The sequence below is a fragment of the Atta colombica genome, unplaced genomic scaffold (genome assembly GCF_001594045.1).
Source record: "Atta colombica isolate Treedump-2 unplaced genomic scaffold, Acol1.0 scaffold239, whole genome shotgun sequence".
Lineage (NCBI taxonomy): Eukaryota > Metazoa > Arthropoda > Insecta > Hymenoptera > Formicidae > Atta > Atta colombica.
Window position 1 is genome coordinate 144,208 of NW_017259337.1, and position 17,662 is coordinate 161,869.

The 17,662-nt window shown below is 36.0% G+C and overlaps 1 protein-coding gene across 2 annotated transcripts; it reads right to left on the reverse strand.

The window, feature by feature from the left end:
* Positions 1–911: 911 nt before the first annotated feature.
* LOC108688822 (tubulin-specific chaperone cofactor E-like protein) lies at positions 912–16,890 on the reverse strand. Of its 2 annotated transcripts, XM_018195288.1 has the most exons (8): positions 16,603–16,890; positions 4,792–5,402; positions 4,264–4,666; positions 2,850–3,019; positions 2,458–2,566; positions 2,125–2,229; positions 1,670–1,847; positions 912–1,575 (listed from the first exon to the last, which is right to left on the reverse strand). In XM_018195288.1, the coding sequence occupies exons 2-7, from the start codon at positions 5,388–5,390 to the stop codon at positions 1,695–1,697; spliced, it is 1,539 nt and encodes a 512-aa protein (XP_018050777.1). In that variant the 5' UTR covers positions 5,391–5,402; positions 16,603–16,890; the 3' UTR covers positions 912–1,575; positions 1,670–1,694. The 2 variants fall into 2 exon arrangements, with proteins under 2 accessions (XP_018050777.1, XP_018050776.1); XM_018195287.1 differs by having other exon boundaries at positions 912–1,847.
* Positions 16,891–17,662: the final 772 nt, after the last annotated feature.

The window sequence follows — 17,662 nt, forward strand, 5'->3', positions numbered from 1 at the left end:
AATCGCAATCGATGCTGCCTCTGTTATCACATTTGAGATTTATATCAGCTTTATCGCTGTCGTCAACGTGATTTTCATTTATTCTTTGATAAAACAATTGCAATAATATGCAACCTAGCAAACGAATATAACTGCTATATAATATAGATGTAAAACATGTATATTTACATATATATTATATACTAGCTCTATATTTGTGTTTGCTGAGAATTTACTCACTCTGCCATATATGCCTCAATACCTTAGAATAAAAAGAAATATACATATATATAAATATAAAGGATCGCTTGAAGGTATGGAACTTGTCGAAGTGAAGATGTTGTACTTGTGGTTTGTTAAGTACATACTAAAAATAGATGATAATAATATAACGTGCAATCGCATACGACTCTTGTACGGTTTCACAAATTTTCTTTCGCGTTTCACATTTCGTTACAATTTATGTTGCAATTTACGAGCTGGTGACACGAGTGCGTTTTATTCTCGCGTAAAGTTTACAGAAAAAAGAATTTGCTTGTAGTATATATCATCTTCGAAAAATACAGAGATCATTTGTCGCGATGACAATATGAGTGGATGACGCTTTCGCCAACCAGTGATATAAATAGATATCCCATTGCTCTTAAACACTCGGAAATTTGACGCAAGGTCTCCCTTTGCCTTTTGCAAACGCCTCTTGCGAAAGAGTCGTACATACAAACGTGAGCGTTTTTACCATTAATATTAAACGAGGAGCAACAAAATGCGTTGTCTTATGAACGAGTAGATTTTATATTTTCTTTGAGGATAACTGCCCGCGATGTCTACAAAAATATTTCGTTCTCTTCGTTACAACAGCCTCATGGCGCGTCTTGTCAGTTGATCTATCGTCGAATGATTTTCTATCATTCCTATTAGTTTCTTTTATGTCGAACAAACGGGATAAATCTCTTTTGCTCGCGTCGCAACTACATCAAATTTGGCTGGAAATTGAAATTCGCTATGTACAATCATGCTTTCCTATTACATTCTTCGTCTCCTAAGATAGACGAGACTTACTATGTTAAAGAAAATGATAGCTAACTATTCATCTAAGCTCGTGTACGCTTATACACTGGATACAATAATTATTTTCTATGCACCAGGCTCGTTAGTAACGGTTTAAGTTTATACGTCAAAGTCTGGATGTGAGTTTGCGAAGAAATAATTAATCTAATAATCGCATCAGACAATCATATGCTGCGATCGAAAATTGTATTGATAGTTGTAATTCGATTTTCAGAAAATGTCTAGACCGTTTAAAAAACACATGATATTCTTAGATAAATAATTTGCCTGACAGATTATCAAATTTTCGCCAATTCAGGATTTTTGATCGTATATCATCTGTCCACTATTATTTCTGAAATATTTGCAGTATTTTAAGATAACATCAAACATCCGTGAATTCCTAATTCTATACATTTAGACTTCCACGTAGGGAAATATTCGCCCTTGAATCCATTTATCCTCCTTGGATTGTAAAAGTTCTCGGTTTTCAGATCCGCAGTTATTAACAAATGCGATCAAAACCGTACACAGTGCCTCTCTATCGATCTGTAACAGTATTGTTACAATTCAACAAGAATGTTGCATCGTGAGGCTATAAGTGGAGATCAAAATCCGAGGAGTTATCGGATTTCTTCAATACCGCGCGATTCACTCATCGTTCTTCTTCAGGAACGAATGGAAGATGTGGTCGAAGACGTTGATGCAAATCGATTCAGTTTGCTATCAATGATGATCTCATCGCCGTTCCTAATGTTGTATCGATAAAGTTGCTTGTTTGGATAGAGCATTTCCTCCGGTCCATATTGCGCCTTCATTTCCTAAAATTATTTCAATTCATTTCAATTTCTTTAACGTTGCTACTGCAATACGCGATATCTAATTTTATAGCTAAATGATTAAGAATTCGCGTACTTTATATTGTAATTATATTGTTACTTGTACTTGGAAGAACAAGGTTACATGCAAGTCAGGATAAGGAGCGTTTGGAAGGTAATACGATTCATATCGCAACTTCGGGTTTTTTAAGGGATCGTGTCAAACATTCTGCAAACAATATTAAAGTCGTTTAGTTGATATAGAACAGAAATAACTCACTTGGTCAACGTAGAAAAGTCTCATTCTGTTGGCAGGAATTTTCACCATACTTTCCAACTTAGTTTTTAATTCGAAAACTGTTCTATATACATCAACCGATCGTACCTGCAAGTATGAATTGGTTGTGTCATTTCCATTAAATAAAAAATATAGTTCAGAAAGTTCTTCTGTATATATTACGAATATATATTTGTAGAAGTAAATACTTGTACAGACTTGATTATTTTTCGAGTTGCGTGTTCGGGAAAAATTATGGAACTAGTGAAAGTTTATCGTTACGCGCGATACACTTGTTTAAAGTGATGAAATCCGATATGATTTGAAATTAAATACCTCGACGAGATCTCCGTAAGTGAACGTAACCTTGACCCTTTTCTCCGGTGTTAAATCTACGTTCACCAAGGGATCCAACTTTCCGTGAATAGCCACAAGCTCGGAATATCTGAAAATCACAGAAGAGGGTCAAGTTGGGCTTCTCCGGGCCCATGGTAAAGGAATGAGCATGGCCATGAAACGAGAATAGTCCAATAGACTTTGGCGAAGTTGGAATCGCCCGAATAGAGCAATAAATTTTTTGCGAGAAATTTGGAATTTATGTTAAAAGCGCATCATAACAACTTGTGGCGTCTTTGATAAAGTATTTGAGATTAATTTTACGCGAGTCTTAATTATTATTGAAGAAAAAAAATCTATTAAGATTGAACCTGGCGAGCATCGAGACTTACCTTTCGGGCCGATCAGCTTCCGGTTTGTCCATGTAATAACGTATGAAGGCCCTCTCGGCATCCTCGCGTTCTTGAGACGATATTACGCCGCCGCCGTTCAAAGTCTCGACGTTTGGCAGTCGAGCTATTAGTAGCTGCCGCCTCTCATGTTCTGTATATTCTCGAGGACTCTGGGAAATGTTAAACCAATATAAAGCAGTGATCAAAAACTTGCAATATCTAGTACAGATGGATAGTCACGCAAATATGATGAGGATTGACAAGTTAGATTGGATAAAAAAATATATACAAATTAATTAATTAAAACAAAAAACTGCAGATTATAAACGCCAATAAGTTAAAGAATAGAAAATATATTCCGCAGTAAATGATTTTTCATTGAAATGATTTTTCATTCGAATCGAAGGCTACCATGTTACGCACTTTTAATTAGCACGATGACGTTGATTTATCTAATTCCACTTTTCGCACATAAAATAAAACTTCACGTGTAACAAGTTCTAATATCTGCTATTGCGTTGTAACTATATTTTCTGTTAATTTTTATTTGTTTATTTATTTTACTTTGTATTTAAAAAAGGAGACACAAAGATTTAATCCACTCTAACAATAAATACAAACAGCGATTTTTTTTATTTCACGGATCGTCTATTAATATTAAGTTTTCTTAACACTGTGTTTGGAAGTGTAATATAGAGAATGCTTGCAGAATGTATTGATTTCAAGTTCCAAAAAGAGAAGATTCTTTGTATTTGGAACTCATATTGCATTAATCTATCAGCCTGTTTGACCACGTGCCAAGATTGAATTGCTGCATATATCCACACGAAAAGATCTTTTACTAGGACGCGCTATTTCTCATGTAACCGCTAACGACTGTTGCAGTTTTGATGTAGGGAATTAAACACGTGTCTCTAATTCGTTTATCATCAAGCGTGTTCAGACTTTATTCTTTGATGCACTTTGAGAATGAAAATAGCCATTGATTTCAGAACGGTATACTCGTGACATATTGTATTACGTGCATTTTGATCTTTCATGGTTAAATTTATTTTACGTCGAAATCAATATTATTCACAAGAATTAATATAGAATTAATCTATAATTATTTTATAACTGTTGTTTACTCCTTTGTCTTCCAAAATTTCTTTTGTATTTAAAAAAAGGAATATAAAGATTTCACTATCTACTCTAAATAATATTTTTAACATTTATAAATTTGTAAGCAACATCTAAAAATAAAAAAATTTTAATATGTATTTAAAAAAATATATTTAAACATATAATTGTTTACATTAAACATATTGCACTTATTAGTTTTCTTTAATTGAGTCACGTGTAAAAGAATCAAAATGTTTCCCGTAATGCAAGACTTTCCAATTTTCAATCATCGAAGAGATTGAAGATCACTCACCTCGAAAAGCGGGCAGCCTTGGATCCTGAGCGACTTTAACGCGGGAAACCTAGCCAGCCTTTCCACTTCGTCCCAAATGGATAGCAGAGTACCATTCAGATTCAAGAACCTCAGCATTCTGAAGGGATCGTGAGGCGACTCGATGGTCATTTCATTGGATTCCGACTTCGACTCCGATCTGTCGTAATTCACCTTGTTCTCAAATATCCTATTTCCCTTATCATCTGTCGACGAAGTGTGTTCATCTGTATCTAAGTGATTCATGTTTTCACTATCCTGACCAAGTCCTTCTTCCTTTGCTCGACGGCCATCCTCGCTTGGCAAATTCTGATTTTCCTCCAAACCGAGTGATCTGATTGGACACTCAGCGAGAACAAGACTCTTCAGGTTCGGAAATAAGTACCTGAAAAAATATACAACACCAAATCTTTCAGAATAATGACTTATTCTTTCAGAATTACGATTCAGTAATATTATTTTATAACTAAAGAAACTGATTTTTCAAATAGTGACATTAAAATCACCTACCCTAATTTCGAGATCTCGTTCCAAACTTCCACCGGATTGCCAGTAAAGTGTAATTTTTTTAGCGCCGGGTTCACGTTCTCCGGTTTTTGATAATCCAAGTCCACCGTTTTATATTCGTTCAAAGACAAATGGAGTTCTTCCAGATTGCGCAGAAGTCGTACCAGCCCCTGCACTGTCGACCAGGACACTCTGGTGCCATTCAGCACGAGGTTTCTCAGAAGATCGTAATTACCATGTTTGATCTCCAGCACCTCAGCGAGGCAGTTGAAGCTCAAATTTACAAACTTGATTTTGGGCATGTGCTGCAGGATACCGAATACTTCCGTCCATTGCGACAACTTGTTCTGCGCCAAGTCAAGCTCCTCGACGTTCTTGCATTTGTTGCGAAGTTTCTCGGCATCATTACCTGCTGATTCAATGTCGCAATCCTGGAGCACCAGTAATGCCGGCACTGTATGTCGTGGAGATTTCTTAGGGATGAAGATGCTCACCGACAAGGCGGCTTTGGGCGAACCAGACTCCGCCTCATCATCCGTTAATGAGCAATCCGTCGTTGAACTGCCGTACTTTAGCTCCAGCGCTTCCAATAACGACGGCATTTTTACAGCATTCTAAAAACATCGTGAAAAGCTTAAAGACTTGATTTTTCTATCAAATATGTGTATCTTCATTAAATATAATTTGTACTACTTTGAAACTTTTGAATTCTTGACGTTCAAGTATTATTTTCGTAGCTATCGAATCATCTATTATTACTGAATAATTTTATGAAGATCATTGTAGTAATCTTGCTTAATTAAAGCAGAAAAAGCTATTACTTTTCTATCCGTTTATAAATTTTTTTTTCTTTAATAAAACAATGACAAAAATTACTACTAATATTTTGATTATATATTGTATTAATATATTGCAGGGTTGAGTAGTAACTAATTAAAACGTTAAAAGTTTAAAAAAGTTAAAAAGTTAATAACTTTTAACTTAACTTAACTTAATTTTAAATGCATTAAATTTTAACTTAACTAAGTTACTTTTAAATGTTAACTTTTTAACTTTTTTTTAAGTTAAAAAGTTTTTTTATCTCTTTTAAATATCTTAGAAAAATAATAAAATATAGTAAGATTAAGGGCATATATTCGTAATCTGTTCATATTTTAAGACCATTAGTATCTTAAGTAATTTCTTAAGATATTAATACAGTCTTCTGAATGGTTTATGCGATTATGCCTTATGCCATAAAGCCTTAGTCCGGATCTACAATAAGTGTTTTAAGTCTTAAATCATAAGAAATTGATCAATTACAGTCAAATATTCTTCTCGCATTCGATTATAATTGGTCAATTCTTATGGCTTAAGATTTATTAAAAAAGTAAGTAATCACTGATCATGTATCTTCTTTATATGGCTGTTTTTTTTAAAGTTATATAACTTATATAATTATATCGTTATGTGTTATATCACATATGAATAAAAAAATTAAAAATTTAATTTACTTAATAATCTATATTGTAGTTATTTAATCTCATTTTAAGAAAAATTAGGACATTATGATCTAAAAAATAATTTTTTTCAAAATTAACTTTTTTTTTAACTTAAGTTAATTCAGTATTGACTTAACTTACGTTAAGTTAATTTTTTATTCCTTCAACTTTTAACTTAATTTAACTTAACTTTATTAATTTTGTAAAGCCATTAACTTTAATTTTATTCAGTTAAAAAAAAACATTAACTTACTCAACTCTAATATATTGTATATATTAATTGCAATAAAATAAATATTTATCGCATCCAATAAATCGCAGATACATTATTTTTCGATAATTTTTGAAAAGGCTTCAGTTCATTTTAAAGAAGAAAGATATGAGACTATATAGAGATCTCGAATTATTTAAAAATAAATACTGTTTCTTAGGGTGACCATGAAAATACAAATATGCAAGTAAATGTACACACTGTCGGTCAAATAACACAAAGCAGCACCGCGGGAATAAAAAGAAGGAAAAGGAATAAGGAAAAATCTCTGAAGCCGGTCATCCTCGAGACATGTAGAATCTGGTCTCGCCATATCCGCTAAGGTCACGCCATTGTCTTTTTGCGCAACGGCCAAGAACCAGTACCGGTTCTCTAGCAATCAACAGAACGATTCTTCGTGGTCGCGTCTCAACTCGCCCACGCGTACCAGTATCCAGAGACAACTTGAAATAATCCTGAACCTGTCTTATCGGCGAACCTATACTAAGAAAATCATCCGTGACGAAAAGTTAACGATTATTGTTGCAGCTGCACGAATGTACGAAAGAGAAAGAGGTATTTGGATATTTTAAAAGTTGAGTTTGACTCGGACAGAACTATCTCATCGAGCAGATAGTTAAAATCTTCTTGAGGATCCTCTTAAATCTTGGAATCCTTTTAGAAATCGAGATATAACATTATATAGCAAAGAATAAACTTTCTTTCCAAAGAGATATTCCAATGTAATATAATAATTCTGAAATTAATTCTATTGAAATTAATTAATACGTCATTGTCATTAAACGATCTTCCCGTGAATACCATAGAGTCCTCTTTGGTGTCACTTTAAATTCTGGTAATCTATCTCGTATTCTATCTGAAGCGTGTGTGTGTGTGTGTGTGTGTGTGTGTGTATATGTTTAATGAATATCGCGTCATAGAAAAGCTTTTCGACTTTCCTCATATTGCGATTTCTCGAGCGCGGCGATGATACGTTGCGACAACGGCATAGTTTGGACGAGCTTTCCGATCAATTATGGTTATTAATGCGTAGTCGGATTGCTACGTCTTCACAATCGGATAAACGTCTTTCTACTCGTGCTATATACGGCGACTCGGTCATTCGATGCGTCCTCACTATGCATGGACGACCGCCATTCAACCACGTGTCGCAACACCGTGAATACTGACTCTAATGTGCACGATCAAAGGTATTCCCGTTATTATCAGGAGATCGAGAAGACTTTTGCATTTCTATTCGTGAAAGTATAATGAGCAAGTAAAGTGTCTGACATGATTTTAGAGATATTCAAACCCGTGTTGAGTTGTCTGTCGAACAAGATGTTTTCTATTATATATCACATCGTTTACATATACGATATCTCCGCCACAAAATCCTGAAATTGATAAAATACAATCGTGACCGTAATAAATCAGCGACTCGTGAGAGTCAAGAGCTCGCTCGCAAAACGGAAAAACTGTTACGTTAGTTCGATTAGAGAGTCATGTAATACGTAAGGAGTCATTTTCATTTTTTTGTTAGATGCACATCAAATTGCGAATGCGTTTACATAAGAAAAACATCACAATACATCATACATTTCGAAGCGTTCTACTAATTTACATTCTGTTTCGTATCGGCAAATCGTTTTGGAAAACAATTCTCACAGAATCAATGCAAATTCTATGACCTACATAAATATTCATCACTGTAAATGAATGATATAACACAAATTATTCTTTCGCTTCTATTTTTCCGAAAGGTTTGAATTCGGGCCACTTATAATTGATACAAGGAAAAGAGTTTGTAAAAATAAAATCGTATACATTTAAAAAGAAAGGAGAAGCAATACAAGAGTCTTCTTAGAAATAATATAGAATCTATTATCATTAACACATAGTTTCAAGCTTGATTTCAAGGAAATCTCTACGTTATTGTTTATTAAGGAAGTCATCGCTATATTACGAATGAAACGTCATCGCGAAAGCTAATGTTCGTTCACTATTTCGCCGGAAATTCGGACACGCTTCTTTACGCGCGGCCTAACGACGTGCTGGAGTAAATACAAAATCAGCAGAGATGTACGTCAGATCGCGAGGAGTTAATTCGGGATGTGCTAGTTTCGATCCACGGGCGATTCTCTTGAATGCGCGAACAGCGGCGTTCGTTGATCGACGTCAAGTAGACGGTCGGCTCGAATCGAATAAGACGTGACCGGCCTAGAAGTATTGTAGCAAATTGGTCTAACCGCGTCTAACTGCGATTACTCTCCGCTTCCCCTAAGCGTAATAGCGACGATATCGGTTCAACGGCCATGCGAAATTAACTTTCTCCGCTCTGCGGTTTCGCGCGCGCAAGATAGAAAGAAAGAAAGAAAGAAAGAGAAGAGAGAGAGAGAGAGAGAAGGTCTCTAGCAAGACCCCGTGCATTGCACCGCGTTACGGGCGCATTGGAGTCGTGATGGAGGCGCGTTGTTGTATCAACGGGATACCGGGAGTCGCGAAAGTCCGCAACGGTCAGTGGACACGTCTCTGAGACTCGCCTTGTTCTGTCGTAAGACAAATCCGCCGCGAGAAACGCGGGCAACACACTGACGCGTTGTTTGTGGATAGTCTTCATAGCGCACGCAATGAAAAGATACAAGTATATACGCAATCGGAATCAATTTATTCCATCGAGGTTACGAGTATCACGAAACCTCGTGTGAAAATGAATTTCAATGGAATGCTTTCGATGAAGCACTTTTGAGCGAGGGGTAGAATTCGCGAATATGATTTTTTCTTGTAATTCCCACACATGCGAGAATAATTTATACGTGATAACGATTGCGTATATTTCCTGAACGTATTGCTTAAAGCGGCGCTTTAGATTCGTCCGTGAAATCACGCTATTTACAAATTGTATTGGTCGGGCATATGTCCGAATAAAATGAAAAAGTAAGAGTGAAACGCTACATGCGTGGATCTAAATACAGCTACTTTTTACGATTTACGGAAGTCGTAAGTGGAATACGTACAAGCCAAGATTCACTCTCTACGTTTGTGTAATTTCACGCTGGTTGCAGATGTGTTTCGATTCATAAGATAGGGGCGTTTTAATATGACCGCCGAAAGCGAAGTCTGAGAAATCGACAAATTTAGAGCGGAAACTGTCTAGAATGAAGATGATTCGCAAACTAGGATGAGGATCTTAAAACGTAGATGTACGTCAAACATTATAATAAAATAATTAAATGTTAGCGTACTATCTTTAGATAATTCTCGCGAACAAAAACAATGTAAAAATACAAAATATAAGAACTAATGTATATTGTTTACTAAGTGTACATACAATAATATACGAGTTGTTGTCTTTGAAACTAAGTTTCAATTGAACCACAGAAATGAATTGATTTACGTTTATATTTTCATTAAAAATACACATTAAAATTAAAAATGACAAAATGTTAACTCAAGTAAATGAGTTGCTCCTTCAATATATCTAAGTATGAGAATAAATGTAATATCTAACAGTGTAAGAGGCTTCGATGAACACAAATATATTTTTGTTTTTCTAAGTTAATTTTATCCTAATAGGGAAAAAAAAAAAATTAAAACGAGCCAGGCGAAATGAGAATTGAGCCAAGATAATAGTAACCAGAACATTGATAGATGCGTAGTTATAACGTATATGCAGTTTGCCAGCGGTAGACTGGCAATCAGCTGAGTCTCAAGGCTTGAACGGTAGAACCTACTACAGCTGTCCTGTTCTCCCGCACGCCATGCGTAACGTAACGCTAAATATACGACTAGTGGTGACGATTACGAAATGTCAGCAAGAATCGTCGGCGCAGTGGGTCAGTCGGGTTGCGTTTGCATGGTACGTAAGCGCCGGAAAAGATACAGCTGACCTTCTCCGCGATTCTCTGTGAATCTCGAGAGAGAAAACGTTCTCAGACCTTGCGCACAGGAGATAATTCGAAAAAAAAAGTGAAACGAGTCCCGAAAATCTCAAATCATTTGTTTCACAATATCGTAGCGTGAATTAATTTTCACGAAGCAAATAAATTGCAAAGCCGTCAGGCGTAGAACGTTTAAGTTAGCTTTATTTTTTGATGTTTTTCGTGCTTCCGTTTCAGAGATTCAGGGTCGCCGTAAAAGCGCCATAAATTGGAATGCGCCTGATTGACGACGCGATAAACCTTTAAAATTTAAAAACGGAAGTAAAGTTGAATATAAAGGATTTGATAGACATATATGTTTGTATCTAGATTTTCTATGTGATTATCGCGTATCACGGAATTCTTCCCTACACAGAAAGAATAATTGTACTAACGTATTTATAAATTTAGCTAGATCCAAAAATAATTTTGTTGGATTATCAAAATAATTATGCAGAATGTTCAAGCATATAAAAAGTTTCGACATTCTGATAATCAGTTTGAACAGTTTCCATAATTATTTTGATTTAATAAAATTATTTTCAGATCTATGTTTAGCTTTTTTAGACTTTAGCAAATCCGTTCTTTACATGTAGGAATCTGCAGTCTCTTCATAAGCTGCGTATCTAATAGAAAATAGAAAACATCATTATGCAAAATGCAAACAATGCAATGAAATAACTCAATCAGCCGTGCAAGACATTCATGTTCGCAAGAGATAAGTTTGTAAAACAAAGAAAAAAGAAACAAGGAAAGAGAGAGAGAGAGAGAGAGAGAGAGAGAGAGAGAGAGAGAAACGATGATGCTTGCCATCGTCAAACATCGCAGAGAGTAATAAACATTGCTACCTCTCGTTCTCTCCTTTTTTCTTCTTCTTTTGTCTTCCGAGAAGACAACGGATTAGGTAAGGGAGTTTTGTGCGGCGTGTCCTTTCACTGGTCGCGAAATGAGAGCTAAAAGCGCGAAACGCGTCGAAGCGAAACGCCACTTTTCCGCCTCATGTTTGAAAACCGATGGGGAAACATTGACGAAAGTCCGTCTGCTCCTCTGCTGCGCAAATGCGAGAGCCGCGGAATATTATTCGCTTCCTCAAGGTTGCCGCACGATCTGCTCGCGCGAGCACCGGAGAGCGCATTGTGAATGCACGTATTAGTATATCTATATATTCTCAGCCTGTACCCGCCTCTATCTGCACCTTTGTTGCATAGACCGTGCGGAGCTTTGAAGTCATTGTTGCTCGTCGCATTCGATCAGAGGAAGGATGTAGTTTTTATACACATTTGTATACATTTAATTTATCTAATTTTAACAATTACGTCATGTAATTGTCGAAATTATGTTTAACGTATAACTTGAAAAGCAACACGAGTAAAGTTTCGGAGAACAAGTTTTGTGTATCTTTTCAGACAATATGCATAAATATAATAATAATGTAAAAGATGTCATAAAGATATCTAAAAAATTTCTATGTCTGGATTATTATTCGTATCTGTTTTTATGTTGCACAGATTTGAAGATAGTGGCACGTCTTTTCTGATTTGAATAAACAATCCTGTCAATTCAAATAAAATTGTGTGATAATAAATTTACTTGTAGATATATATAAAAATTCTCTCAGATAAAGTATTTTTTCTTGCAGATTCTTTTTCGATATACAGTAGATATCATTATCAACAATGCCAAGGCAATAATCAATAAATGGTATCTTCGATCGCGCTTGTCTCATCATAGAATCAACTTTGGAAGCAATCTTCTCTTCAATTAGACAAGTACTCTTCCTCTTTGTCGGTTCCTAAAAGCGTTTCGCATCGACGCACAGCAATTAAATCAATGTATATGAGAAAGCGACGTCGAGAAAGAAGAGATGTATACAGAGTGTTATAGAGATGATCGCAAAGAGAAAAAGCACATTTTTTTCAATCAGATTTCTTGACAGATGCAAATTTCACGTCTTTTTGTGAGAAAGTCGAGTTTAATTCTCGTTAAAGATTGTTAGTTTTTAAAGCACAGAGATCAAGGCCTATTTACGGTTCGCCGTTTACAGAACAATGCTCCACTAAAGTGCTGCGCAGTAGTTCTGGAAACACCTGTGTGTGTGTGTGTGTGTGTGTGTGTGTGTGTGTGTGAGAGTGTATACCGGATAGACCGTTCACTGGAACGCTATACATTATAGCAAACTTCTCCTTTTTCAGTTCAACACTATAGAGCTGCGCGTTTAACGGCAGCTTACTGCTACATTACAGATCAAATATTAGCTTTTATGCGGATGATATACGTAATAATTACAACGACAATCAAACGTATTTATGTCAGAGTTACAATCGCAAATATGTTAGCGATAGAGGGCAAAATTTTATTAATGGAATGCGAATTAAAGATCTCTGATATCTCTGCATCGTCGAGATAACAATAATTTTATAAGCGCTTCAGCGAACAAATAATCACATTTTATTGGTGCCACTGAGATATTTAGCAATAAATATTGCGGTCTTTGTGATTGCGTATTAATTCTCCGATAATCTGACTCCAATGACTCCAATGACTCAGTACTCTTATCTCTCTTGTTTTCACTTTACATCTACGTTGTCTGTCAGATTTCAATTTCATTGCACCTGGCATTAGAAACAAATGTTTTCTGCAGAATGCTCAAGGCGGAATCCACTTTCTTTACTGTGAGGAGCACTAGGAAGTTTCGAATATTCATCCGACAGAAAATCTTACGGAGTCACGCTATCGTAAGCGGAAAATCAGTATCAGCGCACAAGATTTCTTCAGCGTGCAGCACTAACGAGAATATACGTTCTGGTTGCATGTTGCCTTTAATTTGTGATTTGTTCGAAATCTAACTTGTACTAGTAAAATAAATCTGACGATATATTAAAGATTCCACGTGATCACGATTCAAGATTCCACGTGCTCACATTATTAATAATTATCATGATATTTTTTTTCAAGCAAGGAAAGAACGATTTTGCTAAAGTATCTAAAAATTTAGCTATATATAAATATAGACAATAATTGACAATAATTTTATTGAACTATCAAAATAATTATGGACACTCAAGCTAGTTGAAGAAACTAAAATATTAAACTCAAATATGATAAACAATATTGCGAAAAATTTTAATTTCTTGCATTATTTATCATATTTGAATTTCCTACATAATTATTTTGATTCAATGAAAATTTTTTTAAATCTGTATATTTATATGTAGCTAAAATTTTTAATACTTCAGTAAAATCATTTTCTGCATGTGAACATAATATCGAATTCGACCTTTCAAACTTTGCAATCTTGATGAAGGAATAATGCGCAGATACATGCACATGCTGAAATGAAGAGAGTAGAGTCGTTTAGAGTCGTGTAAGATACGTTTTTTGTGAGGATTGTAGAACCAGTGATTGAAAAAATTATGAGAAATCTCGTTGGTCTGTATGTAATAATCGATGACAGATAGGATATAAATAATTACATTTTTATCATAGCAATCAAATGTGTCGAATGTTTTCGTAAATTTTATTCTATCCCAAACGACCTTATTACATATTCTACGTGTGTATTTCCTTCTCGTTTATATAATATCTTACTGACTGAAATTATGTGTATGTAAAAAGTTGTTTAATGCGCCGCGAAGATAGATTTTGTTGCACAAGGGCATTAAATCATCGGGAATGAAAGGACTGCTGTCAATGGAACGTGAAACTGATTAGATCTTAAATACGTTTCAAAGCATGATTACGCGTTTCAAAACGATGCGCCAACGTAAATGTCAGAATAATTTTGCGCACTTCAGCGCATTCCGCGATATTTTGAAATGCGTTCTCCAAAAATTTGTAGACTAACATTTTGTAACTTTCACCTTTTGGATTTTGTAATTTAATCAGAAATAAATATACACTTTAAGGCGAATTATTCTCATCTTGAAATAGGAAAAAAAAAATACAAGAAATTCTCCTTTTTCTTGTTATTATCCGTGATCCATCTTGATGTTGTTGATATCACAGTAAACTAACTCACTGCTCATTTTCTCTCTCGATTAAAATATATGATGATCATCAATCTTTAAGTCGGAAATAATTACGCACAAATCCCGTTCCATCTTGACCTTCTAATCTTTCATTATCAGAATTGTACAAAAACAATATTTTTCCATGGAAATGCACAAAATTCGTTAAATAATTAAACAACTACAAGAGACACTAGTCTGACACGTTGGAATTTGATTACGCAATTGATCAAGTTTAGAAACGTCTTTGTCAGTAAACGGGTTCGCTGCGACAGTTGCGTAAGCTGCTAACATACAATGACACCGAGACGAAGACCGACAAGCTCCTATCTACTATTTAGAACATTTCTTAAATTATAAACTACTAATGTGGCTATTACAGTTAACTATTATGTAAATTAGGTATATTTCAACTGTATTCGTAGGCGTTTACTTTCTATTCCATTTAAATATTATGCAACGTTTCCACAAACGTTATGTCCATGGTAAATGATCCTAGTAATAATTACATCGCTTTAGAAATATAATTTTTATCATTTTATAACTCATTTAAAACGCCAAATGAATCGCATAACACGAGAGTCACGATAATCAGAGATCTCAATGCGAGCAGGGAAGTTTCGGAACAAAAGCGAGAGAAAGAAAGAGGGGGGAGAGAGAGGGAGGGAGAGAGAGAGAGAGAGAGAGACAGAGAGAGAGAGAGAGAGAGAGAGAGAGAGAGAGAGAGAGAACGAAAGTAACGGAAGGTGGTTTCTCCGTTGCAATCATGAACGGAAACAGTGCAATCGATTTACAGTCCGTCGATAGCCAAGCCCATTGCAAAACAGGAGGATTGGGATATAAAACATAGATATAAGAAACAGAAATCGACCATGCACGATATGCACTCGTATATTTCAATGTTCTCTCTTTTCTCTTATTTATGTATGTATCCTGTATATCCTATATATCATGTTATGTTATTCTTTAATATCTTTAATGCATCGCTGAGAAGATGACAGTAGTAAAAGTATTGAATAAAAAGCCAATATTCATTTTTCATAGTCAGGAAGGTCCCGCAGTGTCATGCTTTATATTGTATAACAAATGTAAAATTTCATCGTTAGATATATAAGACACCTTATCTATTTTTTGTAAAAATGACTCGGCTATCCTAAAAAATGATTATAAGAATTTTGCACGACTAGAGAAATTGCAATTCGTCATGACGAATATCTATGTTATTTTTATTTCTAAATTGCACTTTCATAGATGTTTTCTCTCTATGTTTTACAATTAAAAAAAACTGAATGACTTGCTTCTACGGGATATACATACAATAATTGTATAATAGGTTTCATAAAATTGTCATTGTTCTATTGTTAATGTTCTGTTGTCATTGTTCCACTGTCAGCCATCGTAAAAGAAGGCACAAGAAACGTTGATATTAACTGAATCATCCTACAGAACAACTCGAGTTATACGTCGCTTTCCGACAGCATCTTGTAATTAGATCTAATTGTTGATACCGCTCGACGGATGTGCAATGAGCAAGAGCCGATGCTTGTCTTATAAGAACCGCGGTTACGATCTACGTCGTCATCGTTCGGATGATGTGCGAGTACAAGGAACGAGTTCCATTAGGAGTCCCATGCAAAAAGTCTTTTCTCAGAAAGATCTTACGGATCTTATCCATTACACATACATCGGACGGTATTGGCGATCGAATCCATATCGCTCTGTCTTTGTCGAAAAAAAAAAAGAAAAAAAAATCTTATCCATTACACACACATCGGACGGTATTGGCGATCGAATCCATATCGCTCTGTCTTTGTCGAAAAAAAAAAGAAAAAAAAATGCTTGGGCGCGTATTGTGCGGCGTTAATTGTTTGGCGACAGTATCTAAATACGACGTGACGTATGACGCAACGACATCATGTTGCGTGTCAAGCACGAGCGTAATATGCGAGCGCGGTCGAGTGCACCACTTCCGTATGGCGTAGGGCGCGAGCGCGGAACTCCCGTAGACGGAGATACGTAATCCCAAAGGTTGTCAAATCCTGCGCGTGTCGGAAATGATGTCAAGGACCAGGTCGAGCGGACGGGTGGACGGATGGAAGAGATACGAGCGTCCGTTTGGCCCTGGACGTCAACGTCACTTATTTATTTTTACTCACTATTTGCGCGCCGCCCTTCGGACCTCACGGGCCGCCGCTTCGCGTTCGCCGTGGTCGATGCTCGATGCACCGCGATGTGCCGGAATAGTCGCACACGTTCCGGGTTATCTCCTTCACATGCGGTCTACGGAGCCAGGCGAGCTGAGATAGCTTCCCGCAGGTCGCGTCACGTCACGACGTCACGGCGTCGCGCAGAACGCTCGAACGAGTTAAACGTACGTCGTTGTCTTCTCGAACGGGGAATGAGTGGCGTCGCGCGCGAACGCGCCGTTCGCTATCCAGCGTCGAACTGGCTCCTTTGTTTAGTAAACAGAAACAGCTGAGCGGCCGACGGTAGAGGTGGAGGCGGCAGCGATAGTGGCGGTGGCAGCGGCGGAGGTGGCAGAGGCGGTGGGACATTCGCACTCACCCGTACCGTACATTATCGACCGCATCGCGCTTGCGCGATGTCCGCGATCGTGATCACATGGTCTCCCGCGGCTGAAGAATCGAACTTCCGCCGATGATCCGCGCTCGCGAAAAATCGCTTCTAGATTGGCTTGAATTTTCTCTCTCCGAGATGAATTTTCAAAATTTTATAGATTTGTTTAAATAATGAATATATATATATTTTTTTATTTACAGGATGCATTTTTGTCAAGAAAAACTACCGGGTATCTTCAGCCATATAACAAATGTGAATTAATGAAACTGAGAATTTCAAATCTTAATAATTGACAAGAGATCTCGAAATCATTTTCTACAAATATTCGTCAATCTTGTTCTATTAGTATTCTAAAAAATATTTATGTTATGGACACAATTAAATGGAATAATTTACATGCGTTCGTTAAGTGTATGACAATATACTGTCATTCGAAATTTAAATTTTAATGGACGAACATCAGAAGAAATCTTAGATCTTTTATAGCTGAACTGGTATAATTGGCATTTTTTGCACTCAAAGTGAAATGGATCTATTTGATATTTGATAAGAACGAGAATAATTCTACGAATTGCAATAAATAGCAATAAAAAACAAACTTTCAAACCTTTTGAATACATGCATATATGCGCATGT

Excerpts from the sequence above, each read along its gene's own strand:
- LOC108688822 (XM_018195288.1), bottom strand. The coding sequence starts at position 5,390 with ATGCCGTCGTTATTGGAAGCGCTGGAGCTAAAGTACGGCAGTTCAACG. Across the intron at positions 2,230-2,457 it reads CTTACGGAGATCTCGTCGAG|GTACGATCGGTTGATGTATA; the intron begins GTATTTAATTTC and ends TCATACTTGCAG. Across the intron at positions 1,848-2,124 it reads GACTTTTCTACGTTGACCAA|GAAATGAAGGCGCAATATGG; the intron begins GTGAGTTATTTC and ends AAATAATTTTAG.